The 17092-nt window shown below is 45.5% G+C and overlaps 1 protein-coding gene across 1 annotated transcript in view; it reads right to left on the bottom strand.

The window, feature by feature from the left end:
• The window catches only part of LOC115324324, a 35403-nt gene extending 25641 nt beyond the window's left edge, over positions 1 to 9762 (bottom strand). Inside the window, exon 1 of the mRNA XM_029984858.4 lies at positions 9452 to 9762. Coding sequence (XP_029840718.1) covers positions 9452 to 9745 — 294 coding nt within the window. The 5' untranslated portion in view covers positions 9746 to 9762. The remainder of the gene's footprint in view (positions 1 to 9451) is intronic.
• Positions 9763 to 17092: the final 7330 nt, after the last annotated feature.

Genomic DNA, 17092 nt, shown 5'->3' with positions numbered 1-17092 from the left:
TGTATATCTTTTTCCGCCTGACGCTCACTTTTTTCTCCCCCGCGTTGTGAAATCTGTTCCGAGAGGACCTCCGTTAATTCGGGAGCCTCCCCGCACCCACGAGCGCGCACATTATGAAGCAGCCCGTGTTATTGATCCCGGTCGACGCTCAACCGAGAGCTTCGCATTTCTCTGTGTACGTCTGCGTTGTTTATTTTTCAAGGCCTTCCCCTGTTTACAAAATGAGATAACGCCGGGCGGCTGGTTGCCGCCAGCGCGACCCGCCATACACACACCAACGCCGTGGACGGTCGATGGTTGGAGTGCGGCGTTCGGGGACGCTTGGGAAAACGAGACACCGCTCGAAGGAATAGAAAAACACCATAGTTTGGAGAAGGGGGGGGGGGGGGGGGGGGAGGGGGGAGACAGAGAAAAAATATGGAGGGATCGTTTATCACTCGCGCTCTTTATATGGTTTGGCTGGTTTGCGGAAGGACAGCGATCGTGGCTCAGACGGCGCCGGTGCGAGTTTGGAGCGGATCTGCTAAGTCTATCCGTTACAGGGAGTATTCAATAAATGCCATATTTGTGGGGGATGTTTATAGCGCATGCTGAGTACGAGCTCACATTAATAGGTTGCTAAGACCGGCAAGCTTGATGGTGTAAAATGCACGTTGCAAAAGAACTGTGGAAGCTCGCTATCAGGACGCGCTTAGCAGCAGCGCACACGGATATGGCCGCCAGTGAATACTCCCTATACTCCGCTTCAAGCTAAGTCGGAGCACAGCCGAAGCTAGAGTCGATCTGATGGAGTCAACCAGGCGGCGCCAAAAGCGTATCGTCATGGCGCTCGTCATCGAGGAGCTCGCCATGGCGCTCGCATTTGAATGTTCCGTGATCGTGAGAGTGGTTTCTGCGCGTGATGGTTTTGGGTGGTGGTAGCAAATTCCGTGCCGTGATGAAACACTTTTGGCGCTGGTTGATTTGTTCCGTCGGACAGTGGTGTGGGCGGCGCTCGAAGTTACGTGAAGCGAGGTCTAGTGATTTTGGTCAGTAGGTCCCGCTTCAAGCGTAGTAAAGATTTTTCAACCTTTTTTTTTTATTTTTAGAGCGCAGCACTTCGGTGCCCGCTTCCGGCTTGAGCGGCGTCGCCGTCGTCGCCGCCGTTGCCGTCACCGTTGGGACGTTTCCCATAAGGGACGTTTCCCGTAATGCGACAGTGACGTTTCCCATAATCCAACGCGCGTTTCATTATGGGAAACGTCACAATATGGGAAGCGTCGTGGTCGCCCGTGAAGCCGCGCGTAGCATTATAAAAAACGTCACTGCCGCATTATGCGAAACGTCACATTATACAACGCGCGGTTACGCCGACGCCGACGCCGACGGCGGAGAAGGAGAGGAGGAGCAGAGAAGGAGGAGGAGGGAGGAGGACGAGGGAGGCGGAGGAGGGAGGAGGCGAAATGAGGAGGATGATGTTGAAGATGAGGAGGAGGACGAGGAGAAGAGAAAAAGGAGGGAGCACGAGAGGAGGAGAGGGCACGGATGAGGAGGAGGGGCATACCCTCCTCTATGTACCCTCCCCTCCTCCTCCTCAAGAGCTGCTCTCTAATTCGGCATTACAGGTAGTTGTAAACGTCTTTCTTATTTTTATAAAAAACTGTTTATCGATTTATATTTCTCTATTTGACTGTGGCGGCCTCTGAATGGCTTTGCTAGCCCATGTAGCGAAAACGAACGTTAAGAATATAAAATTTCAAGAAGTTGGTTTTGAACCCGCGGGTGCAGTCTTAAAGATCATACATTAAATGTCTAGTACATCCAGATTTAGTTAGAAACGGGAGTTATACCGGCCTACATTTCTATATCATATTTAAATTGAGGGTTTTATTGTGCCAAACTAACGAAGAATATAGGGCACCCCACAGTGGAGGATTGGAGATTAATTTCGACCCCCTGGTCATACTTTGACGCAGAAACGAAATCTCGGTTGCCCGGTACCTCGGCTGCGTTAACACTCCGTCAGATTGAAGGCATCTTGGCCTGTATTCGAACACGCCAATTGACCAGGCGTACATTTATGTAATATTTTAGGCGCTTGTTTCCATAAGGGTCGTTAAGTTAGCAGAAATACTGCAACGGTCAACTTGCCAGTTTGCGGCAAAAATACAAACCATTTTGTTAGATTTCTTTTTTTTTTGTAAGATAAGTAGTTTAGCACTTCATAAACATAACAGAATAGATTTATCTTACTTTAGTTCACTACCATAAAGTTCCGTTTACGAGTCTGTCACAAAATCCAAGTGCGCCCGGTTAATATAGGCATGTCTGTTGCAGACGGACGGCGAGCGACGGGTCTTGTACAAGCGCGCACGGTATTGTCTTACATCACGGGATGGAATCATTGAAAGCTGAAGCCGTAGCTCCTCCGGGTTACCTGACCTCCGGACCTGCGGGAGCGTGCGGGTGAACGACCGCCCGCTGCATCTTTTCTTTTCTGTTTTTACTTTGTTCTTGATGTCATGCGATGTTCGGGGGAGTTCAGTGCGAACACCATGGGGATATTCAGTGGATTCAGTGTGAAAAAAAACTCTGAAGTTGAGAGACGCGCAACCGTCCACGTGGAGTCTTGAAGTCGCGACAAGCAGCCAACCAGGCCCAGGCAGGGGAAGCCTTCATCGAAGTGTGTTCTTATTTATATATATATATATATCTTTGTGTGTGTTTGTGTGTCTGACCGGCCAGCTTGAGCCGTCCACTAGCCCACCGTGGTGCCACCGGACAGTGCATCGCAAGAGGCCGTCATCCCGGACACTTGACAGATGATACACTTCCTCTGCTCCCTCTCTCTCTTTCTGTCAGCTCTCTTTTTTTGTTCCGTTATTCCTTTTGATTTGATTTAGCCTCTAAGCATTTGTATTTCAAGTCCAGGGTTTGAACGGTTTTTTGTTCAATTATCTGCTCATGTTTAGCATTGTTACTTGGTCACCGGTACATCGGCCAAGGGAAGAACTGCAGCAACTTCTTTGTGAACACGCCTCTCCGCGTGTGAGCCATTCATTTGGTTTTCTCGTATTCAAAGCATTATTTGTATTTAAACTTTCGTTTGTTTTAAAAAACTGTGTCGGCGTCCCATTCATCAACAAGATTCCACCAGGTCGTGGACCAATCGCCCGGTCGGCCGTCCCTTGTTTTTTAGAAAGTAAACATTATGTGCGAACTTGGGACAGAGTCGAACAGTCTTCAACTTTTTATAAGTTTAATAGCAGGAAATAATAATCCAAAGGGTTGGGTTATAAATTTTTTTTGGAGTGCGCATAAAAACCATTGGGCAGCGTCATTAGAGTAATGAGAATCAATGACACTCTCTTTGCAGCCAGTCTTACGACCTTCACACTGGGAATTGACTGGTATGCTTCCTTGAAGTGCGTTTGCCATTCCACTCTTGTGGGCGCTGCTTCAAAGAGCTTAGTTTATTTTTTTCTTTATTGCCGACTTGGGAAGGGGTCTTTGGTTGATAGTGGGTTTAAAGCAGCTTAAAGTACCGCCGGTCTCCGTCTTTATGGATGAACCGAACTTCTCTCGACCGTCACTTCGCAGCGTTTACGTTTATTATTGCGCTGGGGATCTCGGAACGGGCTTAAATGAAAGCACCACCGCTGGCAGACAAAGGAGCTTTGTACTGGGAAGAAACTTTTCTCTTAAAGTAAGAGACCGAAAGGGAAACGCGGGGAAGAGGATGTACCGAAGGACACAAAAATATTTCATCCGAGTCAGAATTGAGGTATGCGTCTAGATTATATATCCCCACGAATTCGGATAAATGGCTCCGGAGTTTCTTTTCTTTTTTAAAACCAGGCAATTTCGCTCTGCCTTTTTTAAGCGAAAAATTATGGTGCAGTTTGTAATAGGAAATAAAAAAAAAAAACAATTTTTTACCGTCTTAAAGAGTGGGTTATCATGCAGAAGTCTCCTAACGTCTCTGCTCAAAATGATTTTAAATTGGCGCTATGTTCATTGTGATTCTTATATCGCCACATAATGCAAACCCCAACGAAAATGTCGTTTTTGAAACGAATAACAAACCAATTGCAATGTCAGCCAACGCAAAAGGAACTTTTTAGTCATATTTGTGCGTAGTCGCAGAAGGGGTTCAACACTATTCAAGACTTATTCTCATCCAACTTAAAACGAACGATGATTTTAGTGAAAGCAACTTCGGGAAAAGTAACGAAAAAGGGGGACAACCACAACAACGTCTCTAAATGTGCGCCAAGAAGCTGTGTTTTGTGATATCCCTAAGGCGTGTGATTTCACGTACGTTGGGCAAACTGGCCGCTGTCTGAATGACCGAACTCCAGAACACAAAAGGGCGGTGGCGTCAAAATCGCCCAATTCAAAATTTGCCAAACACCTTGACGAGAGTTCGAATTGTTTCCCAGACTGGACGAAGACCGAATTACTTGGTAAAGAAAGATACCCGTTCAAAAGAGTGTCAAAATAGACGATTCGCATAACTATACTCCGTCTCAGTCCACGATGGAACACAGCCCAATGCTACAGGCCGCCGGGTCCAATCACGACCCTGTTAGAAACCACGTGGTATATTTGCGGCGTCTATGAATCAGCGCGCCAAGACGCGTCATGCGCAGGTCCCTTTTTCGGCTGCTTATTGAGCCCTCGCGGTGGCTCCGTCTGCTTGCTACTACTGAAGACTACTGAAGAGATTAATTACCACCTGGGAGCTATGGGTCGAAGAGAACCCGGGATCAGAAGCAGTGGCCATTCAGAAATGAAGACCGAGTCGGGTAGAGTGTTCGACACGGGAGCGTATGTTCGGATCGCGCGCGGAAGGGAGATGCGGGTCATGGTACGTTTTACGTACAGACATTTTGGATTGGATTGGATTGTTATGGCTAAGGTGAAACGACTTTATGTCACTGTTGTCTGCGCGCCGTCCAATTTCTTCAAACAGATGACATGTTTACGAAATATGGCAAGAACATTTATGAAACTAAATATCATGTGCCTTTATTTTGCCAACACAATATAGGGCGCTATTATAACAGAGAACTGCATGCGTTAGATTAGTGGTCTTTGTAGTCTGCGCATCGGCATTTCTATCGCGCACTCTTTCGCAATGCGGATACGAGCTTTTCTGAGGCAGTGCTCCGCCCGTCAGCCTTCGGGCCCTAGTCCATCGTAGGGTGAAACGGAGAATAGCGCTGACAATTGTACAAGTATGCCCTCCCTTGTGATGGACCTGGACATTCGGTGCTTCTTTTCTATATAGCGTTCAAGGTCACTGTGTTCGCCGATGTATTGCTAGGCTGTATCGGAGCTTGGGCCAGCTCCACTTGGCTGGGGGGTTGACAGTTGTTGGTGTCAGCAGGGTGCGTGGGGCGCCCTCTATGGAAATAATTGTGTGGAAATAAATTTTGCAGCTGTCATCAGAGACGGTGTTGAGGTTGTCCCCTTTTTCGTTCTTTGTCTCGAGGTTTTTTTTTTTTCTTCACTATGATCGTTCACCAGCTCGCATGCGCAGTAACTTTTATTTCAGAAAGTTTATTCTATTTTTCCTCCGACTTTACTTTGAGAACAACTTAAAAGTGTTTTTTATATATAAATAATAATTTTTGGCGTAAAAACGAGACATGTAAAACTCTGATTACATCTTCTGAATTGTGATAAAATAAAAAAATCAACTGAGCTATGAATGTGATAATATAAACAAATGCGTAAGACAGACCTAACAACTATATGTGTACTAAGTAGTAAGTAATACCTTTGAGTACGGCGAGAATGAGTTTTTATGTTAACATATTGACGTATTTCTTACACTTGTATGACGTCCAACTATTCGTCCAAATACTTATAATAAGCTCAATCAAAGTGAAGTCTAAAACTCAGTTCATATCGATTAGTGCTTTCCACACGTAATGCATCGTGCTTTTAGACTGCTCGTTTGCCTGTACCATCTAATCGCTGACTGTTCAAAGTCAAGGGTTAAAGGTTAAAACAAAGTATACCCAGGTTTCATTTACTTCTTGATAATCCTCAATATTATCACAAGCTTCCCTAACTCTCTGTGTCGAGAACCCTCATTGTGTGCACACTGGCTTTACGTGATTTTATGTGAAAAGTGCGCTCCAACCCAGCCTTAATTCACACAAATATTTTCGTGCCGCCTAAATGAATATAAATACCGGATGGGCGTTCCCTTTCCCGGGCGCATCAACAGGAAACCTCAGAAAGTACAGGCCGCGTAGAACCTCCGAAATCATGAGGCGTACACACATGCTATATTTCTGGGAAAGGGACACATGAAGGAATCAAGCTTGTTCACAGTGACTGTCTAAGATTAAAATTTGGGATGCTAGCCCATTGACTTTTATTAGGGCTATTATCGACCTTTGGTAGCAGAGTCATCTGTTATCGAAAGCATATTGTCGGCGATATCAAGTGGCGGCCCGGACGGCAAGCAAAAAGGAGCTCACGTTTGCGTTCATACTGGACAGTGCGTCCAGCCTTGTGAATCACTACGAAACATTATAATTCCCATAAGACACGCTGTTCGCTGAGGTCTTCAATATTTCTCTTTCTTTCTTCTTCCTTTTCTTTCTCGCATTTCTTTGTTATTTTATAGAACAAAATCCTCACTTGAAAATATATCTATCGTCTACTGGTGGTCGACAGAACACCTAAAACACAGACGCAATATTTTTTACGCTGACTTTTTGTGTGTTTTAGCAGTGTCCTAAGGCTTAGCATCGCATGCCTGTGGTGCGCCATGCTACAGAGAAGACTAAATAAAAACCCGACCGACTACTCTCCCGTAAGCAACATAGCCACAAACTATCTATGGACAATGTAATGGCGATCTGGGATGTTCTGGGAAGATGATGTGATCGATGCTAGGTTGCGAACACACAGCGCATGGCATTTCAAAAGCTCGGCACCTCGATCCATCGCAGGTAATCTGTTAACTTATAAAAATGTAATGTTTCCTTTGTACATGGCGGAGTTTAGTTATTTGACAGCAAGGTAAACGCAGACATTGTTTGAAGTATAAAAGAAAAATTTATGTTCCTAACATATGCGGGTTCCAAGAAGCTTGAGCACACATTCCCTGGTTTCTTGGGGCCCAATTAGGATGAGAATAAAGAGCACCTCTACATCCAAGCTCGAGCAGAACTGACACGTTCTAGATTAAAAAGCAAAAACACAAAAAGAAAGTCTTAAAGATAATCTGTTTTTTTTTTTTTTTTTGCGTCACTGAAGAAGGTCACGCTAGGGCACACACTGTATACTTTGTTTACTTTGAGTCGAAACGCAGCGAACGCTACGAGCGGATAAGAGCAATCAGACGGTTCAAAGCGCATCAGCGTGGTGTTCGTCATGTTTCGGTACGCAGTTTTTTTGTCGCTGAAGCAACCATAAGCAGAAAAGGCCCAGTGACTAGCAATTTTGACGCTACTCAATTGGTCCCTTCAGCTCGCAGCGTCGCCTCCGGCCGAACTAAGATGGAACGAAGTCTAGTGCTCTGAAGGCGAGTTTCAACCAAAGGCTGACACAGCACTCTGTTTAGTCTGTGGTCTACAGTGACGCGGGAAAATTCCGCAAGAAGGTCATCTTGTCTAGAAATGCATTGCATGCGCACCAGATCACAGTCGCCATTGCTGACCTTCTCTCGCCTTCCCGAAATACCGAGCCACTGAAACGGGTGTTGACGAACTTCCACAAAGGCCACTGCTGGGGAGAAGAATACAGTAGAATCTAAAATGGCCATAAGGTGGCCTGCTCGGCTAACAATACTGAAGTAAATCGAATACGAGGAAAGAATAACTGAAAGTTGGTTATGGCGGCGCCCATGCATGCGCGGCTGCTGCAATGCGCGTCTGGACCGCTTGCAAACGAGCCCGCGTTTGCGCACACCGTGTTTGGGCACTGCGCGTGCCAAGAAACCAGAAGAGAAGAAGCATCCGCGCATGCGCACTTCCGACAGCAGCGCCACCGCAGTTGCACGACGTCAGCGACTGGAGTGGGTCTACATTAGGGCTGGTTGTCGATTAAAAGATACAACCCGACTAATCGACACAATTTAATCGATTAATTAATCGACTGATCAATTACGTTCATTTGCATTCAAACTATTTTTAAAAGTCAAAAATTATATTTATTTTTTTTACGTTGCTGAAGCGTGATAAACAGCGCAGTGTATAATTTAGAACTTTATATCAATCTTTATGTGCAGTTGAGAACAGTCAAAATACACCCACACTCGCAAATTATTACTTCAGCCGCAGAGGAAAAGAGGTTCGATGATATGCTCCGGCAATAGTGAACTCATTTGGTTGTTCACAATAGCCTCTGCTACCCTAACCAACACTCGGACGGCGTTCAAGTGGCTGGGACAAGTATATTCTTTTCCACTAGTTTGGAATTTCTAATCTCGCCCCTAGAACTTAGTTCAGGTCAAATGTTGTCCTAAATTTAGCCTTCATACAGGTGAACTCGCCCACGTCTGCGTGGTGAAACCGTTGAATTTTACTTCGTTTTTCCTGGTCAAATTTCAACAGAATAACCGGTTACAAAAGTTAATGGCTATTAAACATTAGAAGATTAATCGGTAGGTTAATCGATCAAATATACAGCCCCAGTCTATACGCCAACACACTGCTTACAAACGAGCCATCGGTTGCCCATACCGGGTTGGGCATTGCGCATGCACAGAAACCAGATTGGCGAGCGAGGAAGCGTCTGCGCAGCCGCAGTGCGGACAGCAGCGCCACCTTAGTGACGTGACGTCAGCGATTTGAGTCTGTCTTAAACTCCGTTTCACTTTTAAGTCCGACTGCAATCGATGCTTCGATTCGTAAGAGCCAATCCAGCAGCGCCAAGGGAGCATCGTCATGGCCCTCATTTCTCTTTGTTAGTTTGCTGACACTGAGTAAAGTAATCAATCACTCACAATAACTACGACGCGATCCTTTCGATATTTGTTTTTCGAGCGTGATTTGGGGGGGGGGGGGGGGGGGGGTTGAGCAAGTGATACTAAACTCACAAACACAGTGAGCTCCATGTTGATGCACCGACTTGCGCGACGAAAAGCGTCGCTGTGGTCGCAATTCGTAAATTACTTTAACGTGTTTTTCTTAATTTTTTCTTTCACCAATGGCAGTCAATTTAATGTGAGAGTGTCGACCGTTACGATGTTGGTTTAAGAATGCGACGACTCCGAGCTTCCGTAATTGATATTTACACATACAATCCAACTTTAAGTTCGGAACAGATAATACCTAGTCTCGTGACGTCACGGTGAGGAAAAGTTTGGTCACGAACAGAAACCAGAAGAGGGCGCCACCGAAATATTCTGGGCGCTAATAGGAGCTGGTGGCGTAGGAGCGCTGTGTCAACCGCGTCGAACCCGCTCCCGTAGGGACTTCCGACGACGAAGCAAACTCATGCTTACCCGTCGTACGTGAAAAGGCACGTCGTAGGTGTGCTGATGCCTCCGGTGCTGCGCCGCGTCTCCGGCGCCGTTGGAGCGAACACTGTCGCAGTCACTGCCGGCGTCGTCGAACCCCTGCGCCTCGTTGTTCAGCTGCGACCCGTTCTGCGCCGTCGCGAGCTGCTGGTGCTGCTGTTGCTGCAGCATGAGCTGCTGTTGCTGGTGCAGCCTCGGCGGCGACGGGTAGAAGCTCTTGGCGTTGGTTTCGTCGTAGGACGAGTGAAGCTTCTTGCTCAGCAGGACCATGTCCACCATGTCGCGGCTGCCGGTCTTGCTCATCCGGCTCCGGTCATCTTCGCCTGTTTGAAAGCATTACGAGGAGACCAGTAAAGAAACAAAACAAAGTAACCTTCAGAAAGGCAGCGTCTCATTATTTTTACGCACAAATAAAATAACGGATGTGAGACGTGAAGAGGATAGTTATACAGAAAGGCTCTCCTGTGTATTACCCAATATTTGTCACATTTGCGGTGCTATGTTTGGACCTAAATATACACCCTTTTGGCCCTGCAACGTACTTTACTCATTAGTGTCTAATGAATTTCGATTTCTCGTACAAATAGCAAGGTGGCCTTTAGTAAAATACGTGGTCAATAAATAGACAAATGCGTGAAGGTCCATTGACGAGATTGATGTCATAATTAAAATAAAAAGCTGAACGAAAAGAACGTGGTTTTTTTTAAATATTTCTTAACAATACATATAATAGAGTTCAGTATTGTCGTAGTTTGTTCGTGTCGAAATTAAACGGGCTTTCTTTCGTTTACTCTTGTTTTGAAAATTTGGCGTTCATCGAATTTAGCTCGTGTTAGATACCCAGTTTTTTTTTCTATTTCAGCATTTATTGGAGTTTAGTTTTGTTATCTCCACATGTCTGTAAAACTACTATTAGAGTTATTATTTCCCCCACACAACGCACCAAAAGAACTAAAGGACATTTAAACGCGAGTAATTATCTAGAACAAAGCACTGTGCTATTTAAAGTCTTTAACGCTGCCTGAAGCCAATTGGAGCTTGCTTGTCGCATATTCGAGCCTACTTGACGAGATTCCTTGTCACTGGTAAGTCCATTCTCAAGTTCGCCCAGAAGGTGGAACAAGGGACGAGCCACGGCGTGCAATTTTCGTGCATTGATCGCTCAACGTCGTGCAGTCGCCAAAATGTTTCTTGGATAGTAACACTAAATGTTTGCACCTTGAAAATGCCAGAAGCCTATAACTCATGGCTTATACTGGGCCGGAATCAAAGAAAGCCTCTGTGGGCGACCCAGAAATATAGCAACAATTGGAACTTTGTTGCAAACAAAGTCTGACGACACGCTGAACAAACATTTCTATCCTCGAATAAATGGTCTTTTCTCTAATTTGAGGTTATAAAGAGGGTTGAGTAGCCCCTCTTTAGGACCGCGGAACTGGTGCTCTATTGAGACTAAAATAAATAATCGCGACTTCTTTCTCTTCGCGTGTTTGAATTATATATGTATTTGTTTCGTCAAAAAAGGTATGAAGAAGCATGCTAATTACTGCGTAGTTTTTTTATTGGTTTCATACGAAAACAGGAAAATTATTATTAAAGCGACAAATTAGAGTGTCTATCTTGACAGAACGTTCTTCGTTTGCTGAGAAGGTCAAATAAACACCGCGTTTACGTATCATTATGAAAAAGACAAGCGTCAAACAATATATAATCACCGTCCACACCACACTCTGGCACTCGAAGTTTTTGTTCTGACTTTCCTCTCCTTCCCCACCGTTTTTTTCTTGTTTGAGCATGTAATATAATTACGAACATATTTAATGTTGTACTAATTGTTTTTCACCCTCGCTTAGGTCGGCGTTTCTCTCGTTGGTATAAACAAGTTACATTCCAAGTCTTTGTTATTAGCTGTTGCCCTTCCTCAACTATTTTTTTCATGCTTCAATGAGTAATTTAATAACCTACAATTTTATTTTCAGGAATTGTCCCCTTCCCACTTTTCCTTTGGTGCTTTTCTCGTGAGTATAAGCAATCAACATTCCAAGCTTTGTTCTTAACTTTACCCCCATCCCCCTTCCACCAACCGATTTTTCTTGTTACAATGTGTAATGTATTAACCTATCAAACTTATTTCCCTGAATTGTTGCTCTCTTACCTTTACTTTCACGTTTCGTTTTAGTATAAATAAGTGATATTTCAAGTTTTTGTTCATAACTTTGCACCCTCCTGAAACCCATAGTTTCTTTTAGTTTCAATGTACGATACAATGCCCTAGCATTTTTATTTTTATTAATTGTTTCTCTTTTGTACGTTTATGTCAGTATCGTCCTAGAGAGTCTGAACAAATAACTTAAATATAATGTCGGGGTTTTTCGGCGTCGATAAACTAAACACGACCATAAGGTCATATTCTAAGAATTGTTAAAGCAAAGCGCAAGTCTTAACACTTGAGTGAAGTAGAGCTCCTCGGAAGGAAAAAGAACGCTTCCACCACGCTAATTTATATTTTTTTTATTTTTATTTTTATTTTAGTTTGAGAGCAAAAGTGTCCCCACGAGGCGTGACAGAAGCGACAGGGCGTCATTAGAAAACAGAGTACCGCACAAAAAGAAATATTTTCGTAATCTAGTTTTGCTTCCCCGTGCCATCCATCAAGTGTGTGTGTGACTCGCGCGGCTATACGGGAGATTACGCCTTCAAGTTGTCCGCTTGTGTAAACTTTGATTACGCTTTTGAAGATCTACGTTCTTTTCTTTTCCTTTTTACTCTTTTTCACTATTGAGGCCGAGGCATTTTCTAGTCGATGAACCAAAAATAAGAAGAAAAATGGGCAACTGGGGTCCACCGAAAAGGAAACATGCCATTTATGATGGGATAACAAAAACATATTTTGTTTTCAAACAATATTTTAAAGCTTTCTTTTTAGGCGTCGCACGTGACGGCAACGTCATTTTGTGAGTTTTCTTTTTTTGTTGCTGGAGCACACTAAAAATGAGATATTCATGCCACTTTTGATTTTTCTATATATTTTTGTCCTCAATGGATGGACGTCATTCGGAATGTGTATAATAACGGATACATTTATTTAACTAAGCCGTACTGAAATGTCTATAAGGAATCATGATTGATCGTTTTTCGATACTTCGTGACGTCCTTCTATTTAAGCTACAAAAGCGCATACTGATCATAAACTCACAGTGTCATATTGAGGCATTCAAATCGGTACTTTAGACAACCGAATTTTTGCGAACACAGAAGGAAGATTACGTTGCCTCGTCGTTCTTTTTCTTTTGAGTGCCACGCTCGAGTATATTGCGCGCAAGGTTCGTCTGGTCTTTGCTCACCTCGTGTGTTTCTTTACTCTACCACAGCCTCCTCTGTACTCATGAAGCTTGGCAACGCGACGACGGAGCCATTGAGTGCCCGGTCGCAGATTTGGAGCGCGAGGATCTGGTTCCACAGAGCATCAAAGAGCCATGTTTCGAGGACCATAGACGTCAGCGCGCTCCATTTGCAGCGGCGAGGACCCGAAACACACTTGTTCGCTCGGGAGAAGTGTGTTTCGGCGTGTCGCCGCAGCGGGGCGCCAGTCACGTGGCTCTCCACTCATCCGTTGTCTGCCGCCCCACCTTTTCCATTTCGGCGGCCGCTTCTCGTGGCGATCTGCCAGGCTTCGTCAGTCTATAGGAAGCGATGACCCTACAAATGCGCCACACGTGCTTTTGTTTCCTTCCGACCTCAACCAATCACGGCGCAGGCTTAGCTGCCTCGTTATCGCGCGTTCACTGCGCGTTCTTTCAGTTTCCATTTGATTGCATTATGAAAGACGAATTGTGGAACATTTCCTGGCAGTATAGAGACTTTTTAAAATGCCTCTGTTGGAAGCTGTGTGATTCCCCGCACGATGGCGGACGCATAGCCACGAAAACCGCAGTCTTACGGTACACTTTCTTCGTTTGGTTCGAATAAAAGGCAAAAAGATAGCTAAAGAAAAAGCGTCTCTGACGTATGTAATGACTTGCACGTTCTGCGGTGTTGGTAGTTCCGCCATTTTACAGGGGTTCCGATGCCCTCACGTGTACTTTCGAAGGGGTCAATATCGAACGCGCTCCGTCTAACACCCCTGCCTCGCCCGATTATTGCCCGATCGTTGCGTGATTAAAGGTTTTGTCTCTAGGTGCTACCTTTTTTATGGCGAGTGTATATATTTGTTTAGGCGAGTTCTGTTTTGGCCTCCTCTGCTTTGTTCCACAATGGTAAGTCTTTGCCCTTCAGCCTCGCGGTTTATGTCCCAAAACGGAGATTTGCAGATTACTAAAGAACCTCTTTATACCCACGACTGTAAAAACTAGAAGGTTGCGGTTCAGCATAAATGAAAGGCCGAGCAAGGCCACCAAAAAAAGAATGCTCTCATGTTACAAGGCCGACGTACCATTTTGCATTGCACCGTGTCTGGAGAACAATGTCATAGGTTGGAGGAATGCAGACATTAATTAACATTGTGCCCATAAAGAAATGTGTACTTGAAAGTTGAAGCACAAATACATATATATATTTTTAAATTTATGATACTGTGTTACTGGTACTCAAATTTACTTTCGGCTTGCAGGAGAAAGCACCGGCATAAAGTGTGCACCACAAGAAAAAAAATTTATATAAAACTGGCAGTTAAAGTGTTTGTCACTAGTTTAGGTGAAATCAATTTTCCGCGAGTGTAAACTCGCGAAATTTACACGGGGCTATTGTAGGGCCATTGTTTTCAGCCAGGAGTGGCGAACGAGTCCGTGAGACGTGTACGATGTAATGCTTGCATCGAGCATAAAGTGACACTTCTGTGTTCAATCATGCACAAGTCCCGGTCGTTTATGACCGATTCACACGACGGACTGATCCGCGGACGGATTGACCAAATGACGACATGTCCGCGGTTCGCCCCTCCCCCAAGCGCATCTACAAGAGGGAAACGGCGAGCAGACGCCAGCGAGGACGGACCGAATCTGTTCACCAACCTACAGTGCCGCGAAACTCCAACATCGCACCGTGGCACTGTTGTCCAGGACAGAAATCGACGTTTGCAACTGCGATAAAGAATCGTACGTAAGCCATTATTACGTACAGATCGAGGCAAAACACCGTGATAGGCTTTTCTCGAAGCGCCACTAGCTTTACTAATCCATGGCATGAAACTGACGCAGCCATGGTCCTGCTCGAGAATGGTTCGGCGTAGAAGCGACAAAGTTCTGGGCTCGCAGAGGGGCGTTTGGAGACGCCTTTAAGCACTCCGCGCTGGTGCACAACACTCAAGCACACCAAAGCCACAAGAAAGGTCTTGCTCGGTGAAATCCTGAATGTACGTGCCAGAACTATCGTGGCGCACTAGTCGAGTTTTGACGAGGGTTTCTTAACACGGATCCGGAGTACCGGAACCTGCGCCGCGTCTGCCGGACAAAGTTTCTACAGTTTCTTTCACGCGTGTAACCAAGACTCTGGAGACAAAATGAACCAGCGAACGCACAAAACACAACGATGCGCCATTTTTTTTTTTGATCATCCAAACCAAACTTATGGTGCCTTAAACGGGTCTCCGACTGGTGTGTTTACCGCGTCCAAAAAAGTGGTCTCTTGATTTCCGCCTCATGACGTCAAACAAGGGTCATGCTATCGCCGGTCGCGATCCTGGCGGCGTCCCAACAGCTGTGGTGTATGTGGCAGATGCCTGTTCTGCTGCAGGTCGCTCTTCAGTGTGGCAGTCCACGGAAGCTACATCAGCCAGAAGTTGGGACGCCATGACGACAGCGCCACTCGCGTTCGGTTGTGCTACTCGCAGCGTTCTCGTTAACATTTCTACGACCAACCGCCAGGATCGCGACATGCAACAGCATGTCGCGATCTTTTGATGTATGGGCAGCAGAGGACGCTAAACACACCAAACGCTTTTGAAGTTAATCTTCCGCCAAAAATCCGCTAGTGGAAAATGCACTCGACTTTGTCAGTCCGCCCGTCCGCGGACGAGACGCAGATCGCGGGAATCGATGACGTGCCCGTCACGTGGTACACGGTCCCCGGACGAGAATCGCGATTCGGTCCGTCGGATCAATCGGATATTACGAGCGTGTGTCAGCATCTGTCTACGCGAGGCAAAAGTGCGTCCAAAGAACAGAAAACGAAGCTTAAAAGAACAAACTGCCAACGACCACACGAAGTGTACTGAGATTGACAGCGTTAGCTGCTAGGTTGCGGAATGAATTGATGTAGGAGATCTGTATGAGGGGATGTGTGCTTTGGTGGAACGATTGTGCGAGATGTCGCATGTGATTCAGAAAAATACAGAGACGTGACTTTCTTATGGCTAAAACGCTTTTTCAGGACGGAGGCGTCCATGACTGTGCCTGCAGCAAATAGAAGGAGCGAGAAGCATAAGTACGTACGCGAGATCTTCTGCAGAGGCGCGGAGGGCACACCAGTTTACCGGCCGCCGTCGGACAGTATCTTAGCCTTTCAGGAATTTGTAGACAAGGTACTTCCTTTACTAGGTTCAAGAAAGGTTAAATTTATGACACTCTGAGTTATTAACATAAACCCTAGCTCACAAGATCCGAACACAATGAAATTCAACAACCTTTTTAAGTTAATACGCCTGCAGCAACTTGATTACCCTACACTAGGATAACCGCTGAAACAGCGACCGCGCTTGACATCTGCCTATCAAAGAAGCAAATGGTGCTGTACCGGCTTTTTGCTTAGAGCGCAGCTCTCAGGCGCCCTGTTCCGCGTTTCACGACGTCGCCGTCGCCGTCGCCGTCGGTGGAACCGCCTCGATAAATTTAGCGGGAAATTGAATCGGGGTTGAGGCCACTTGACGTCAATTTTCCTGCTAAATCTAGCGGAGAAACTGAATTTGTTCATGGGTGACGTGACAGAAAGTCATGTGATGTCATTTTTCCCACTAAATTTAGCTGGGAAACTGAAATAGTGTTGAAGTCACGTGACGTAAATTTCCCCGCTAAATTTAGCGGGGCAACGTAACCCACTAAATTTAGCGGGCAAGTTTTCCCACTAAATTTAACGGGAGGATAAAAGGAGGAGGATGAGGAAAGAGAGGAGAAGGAGGGGAGAGGAGGAGGAGGCGCATAACTCCCCTCCGTACCCTTCCCTTTTCCTCCTCAAGAGCTGCCCTCTAGTTTTGCGTTACAGAAATTTGTAAATGTCTCATTTTTTTAGGGCTTAGTGATCATCTGCCAATTTTTTGTTTAAACTCACTTCAAAAAACAAAGCTAAAAAATGGGCCGAGATCACTGCTGCCACCACGCTGATGCTCGAAAAATTGCGTCAGCATTTTGCGTAGCGGCTATATATAGGGTGACCCAAGTCACCAGGATCGATCTAAAATGGGCCGTAAAAATTGACTCCTGCACTTAGCAATCTAAACTTTTCGTCAGAGCTGTATTTCACAGGTCGGGTTCTTCTTATAAAATTACAATGCTCAGCTCTCTTTCTGTAAACAATAGGGCCAAAACACTTGCCAGGGTCTACGGCATGCGGTGACGCAGACGACTAACTCGAGTAGCGGGGTATGTTTGGCGTTTGTATTGATAGATGCCGTCGGGAGCAGTGTCCGAACAGAGC

This window comes from Ixodes scapularis, unplaced genomic scaffold, assembly GCF_016920785.2.
Source record: "Ixodes scapularis isolate PalLabHiFi unplaced genomic scaffold, ASM1692078v2 PGA_scaffold7__128_contigs__length_106722199, whole genome shotgun sequence".
NCBI classification, from domain to species: domain Eukaryota; kingdom Metazoa; phylum Arthropoda; class Arachnida; order Ixodida; family Ixodidae; genus Ixodes; species Ixodes scapularis.
The sequence above is the reverse complement of the archived record's forward strand: the minus strand, read 5'-3'. Positions and strand labels throughout refer to the sequence as shown.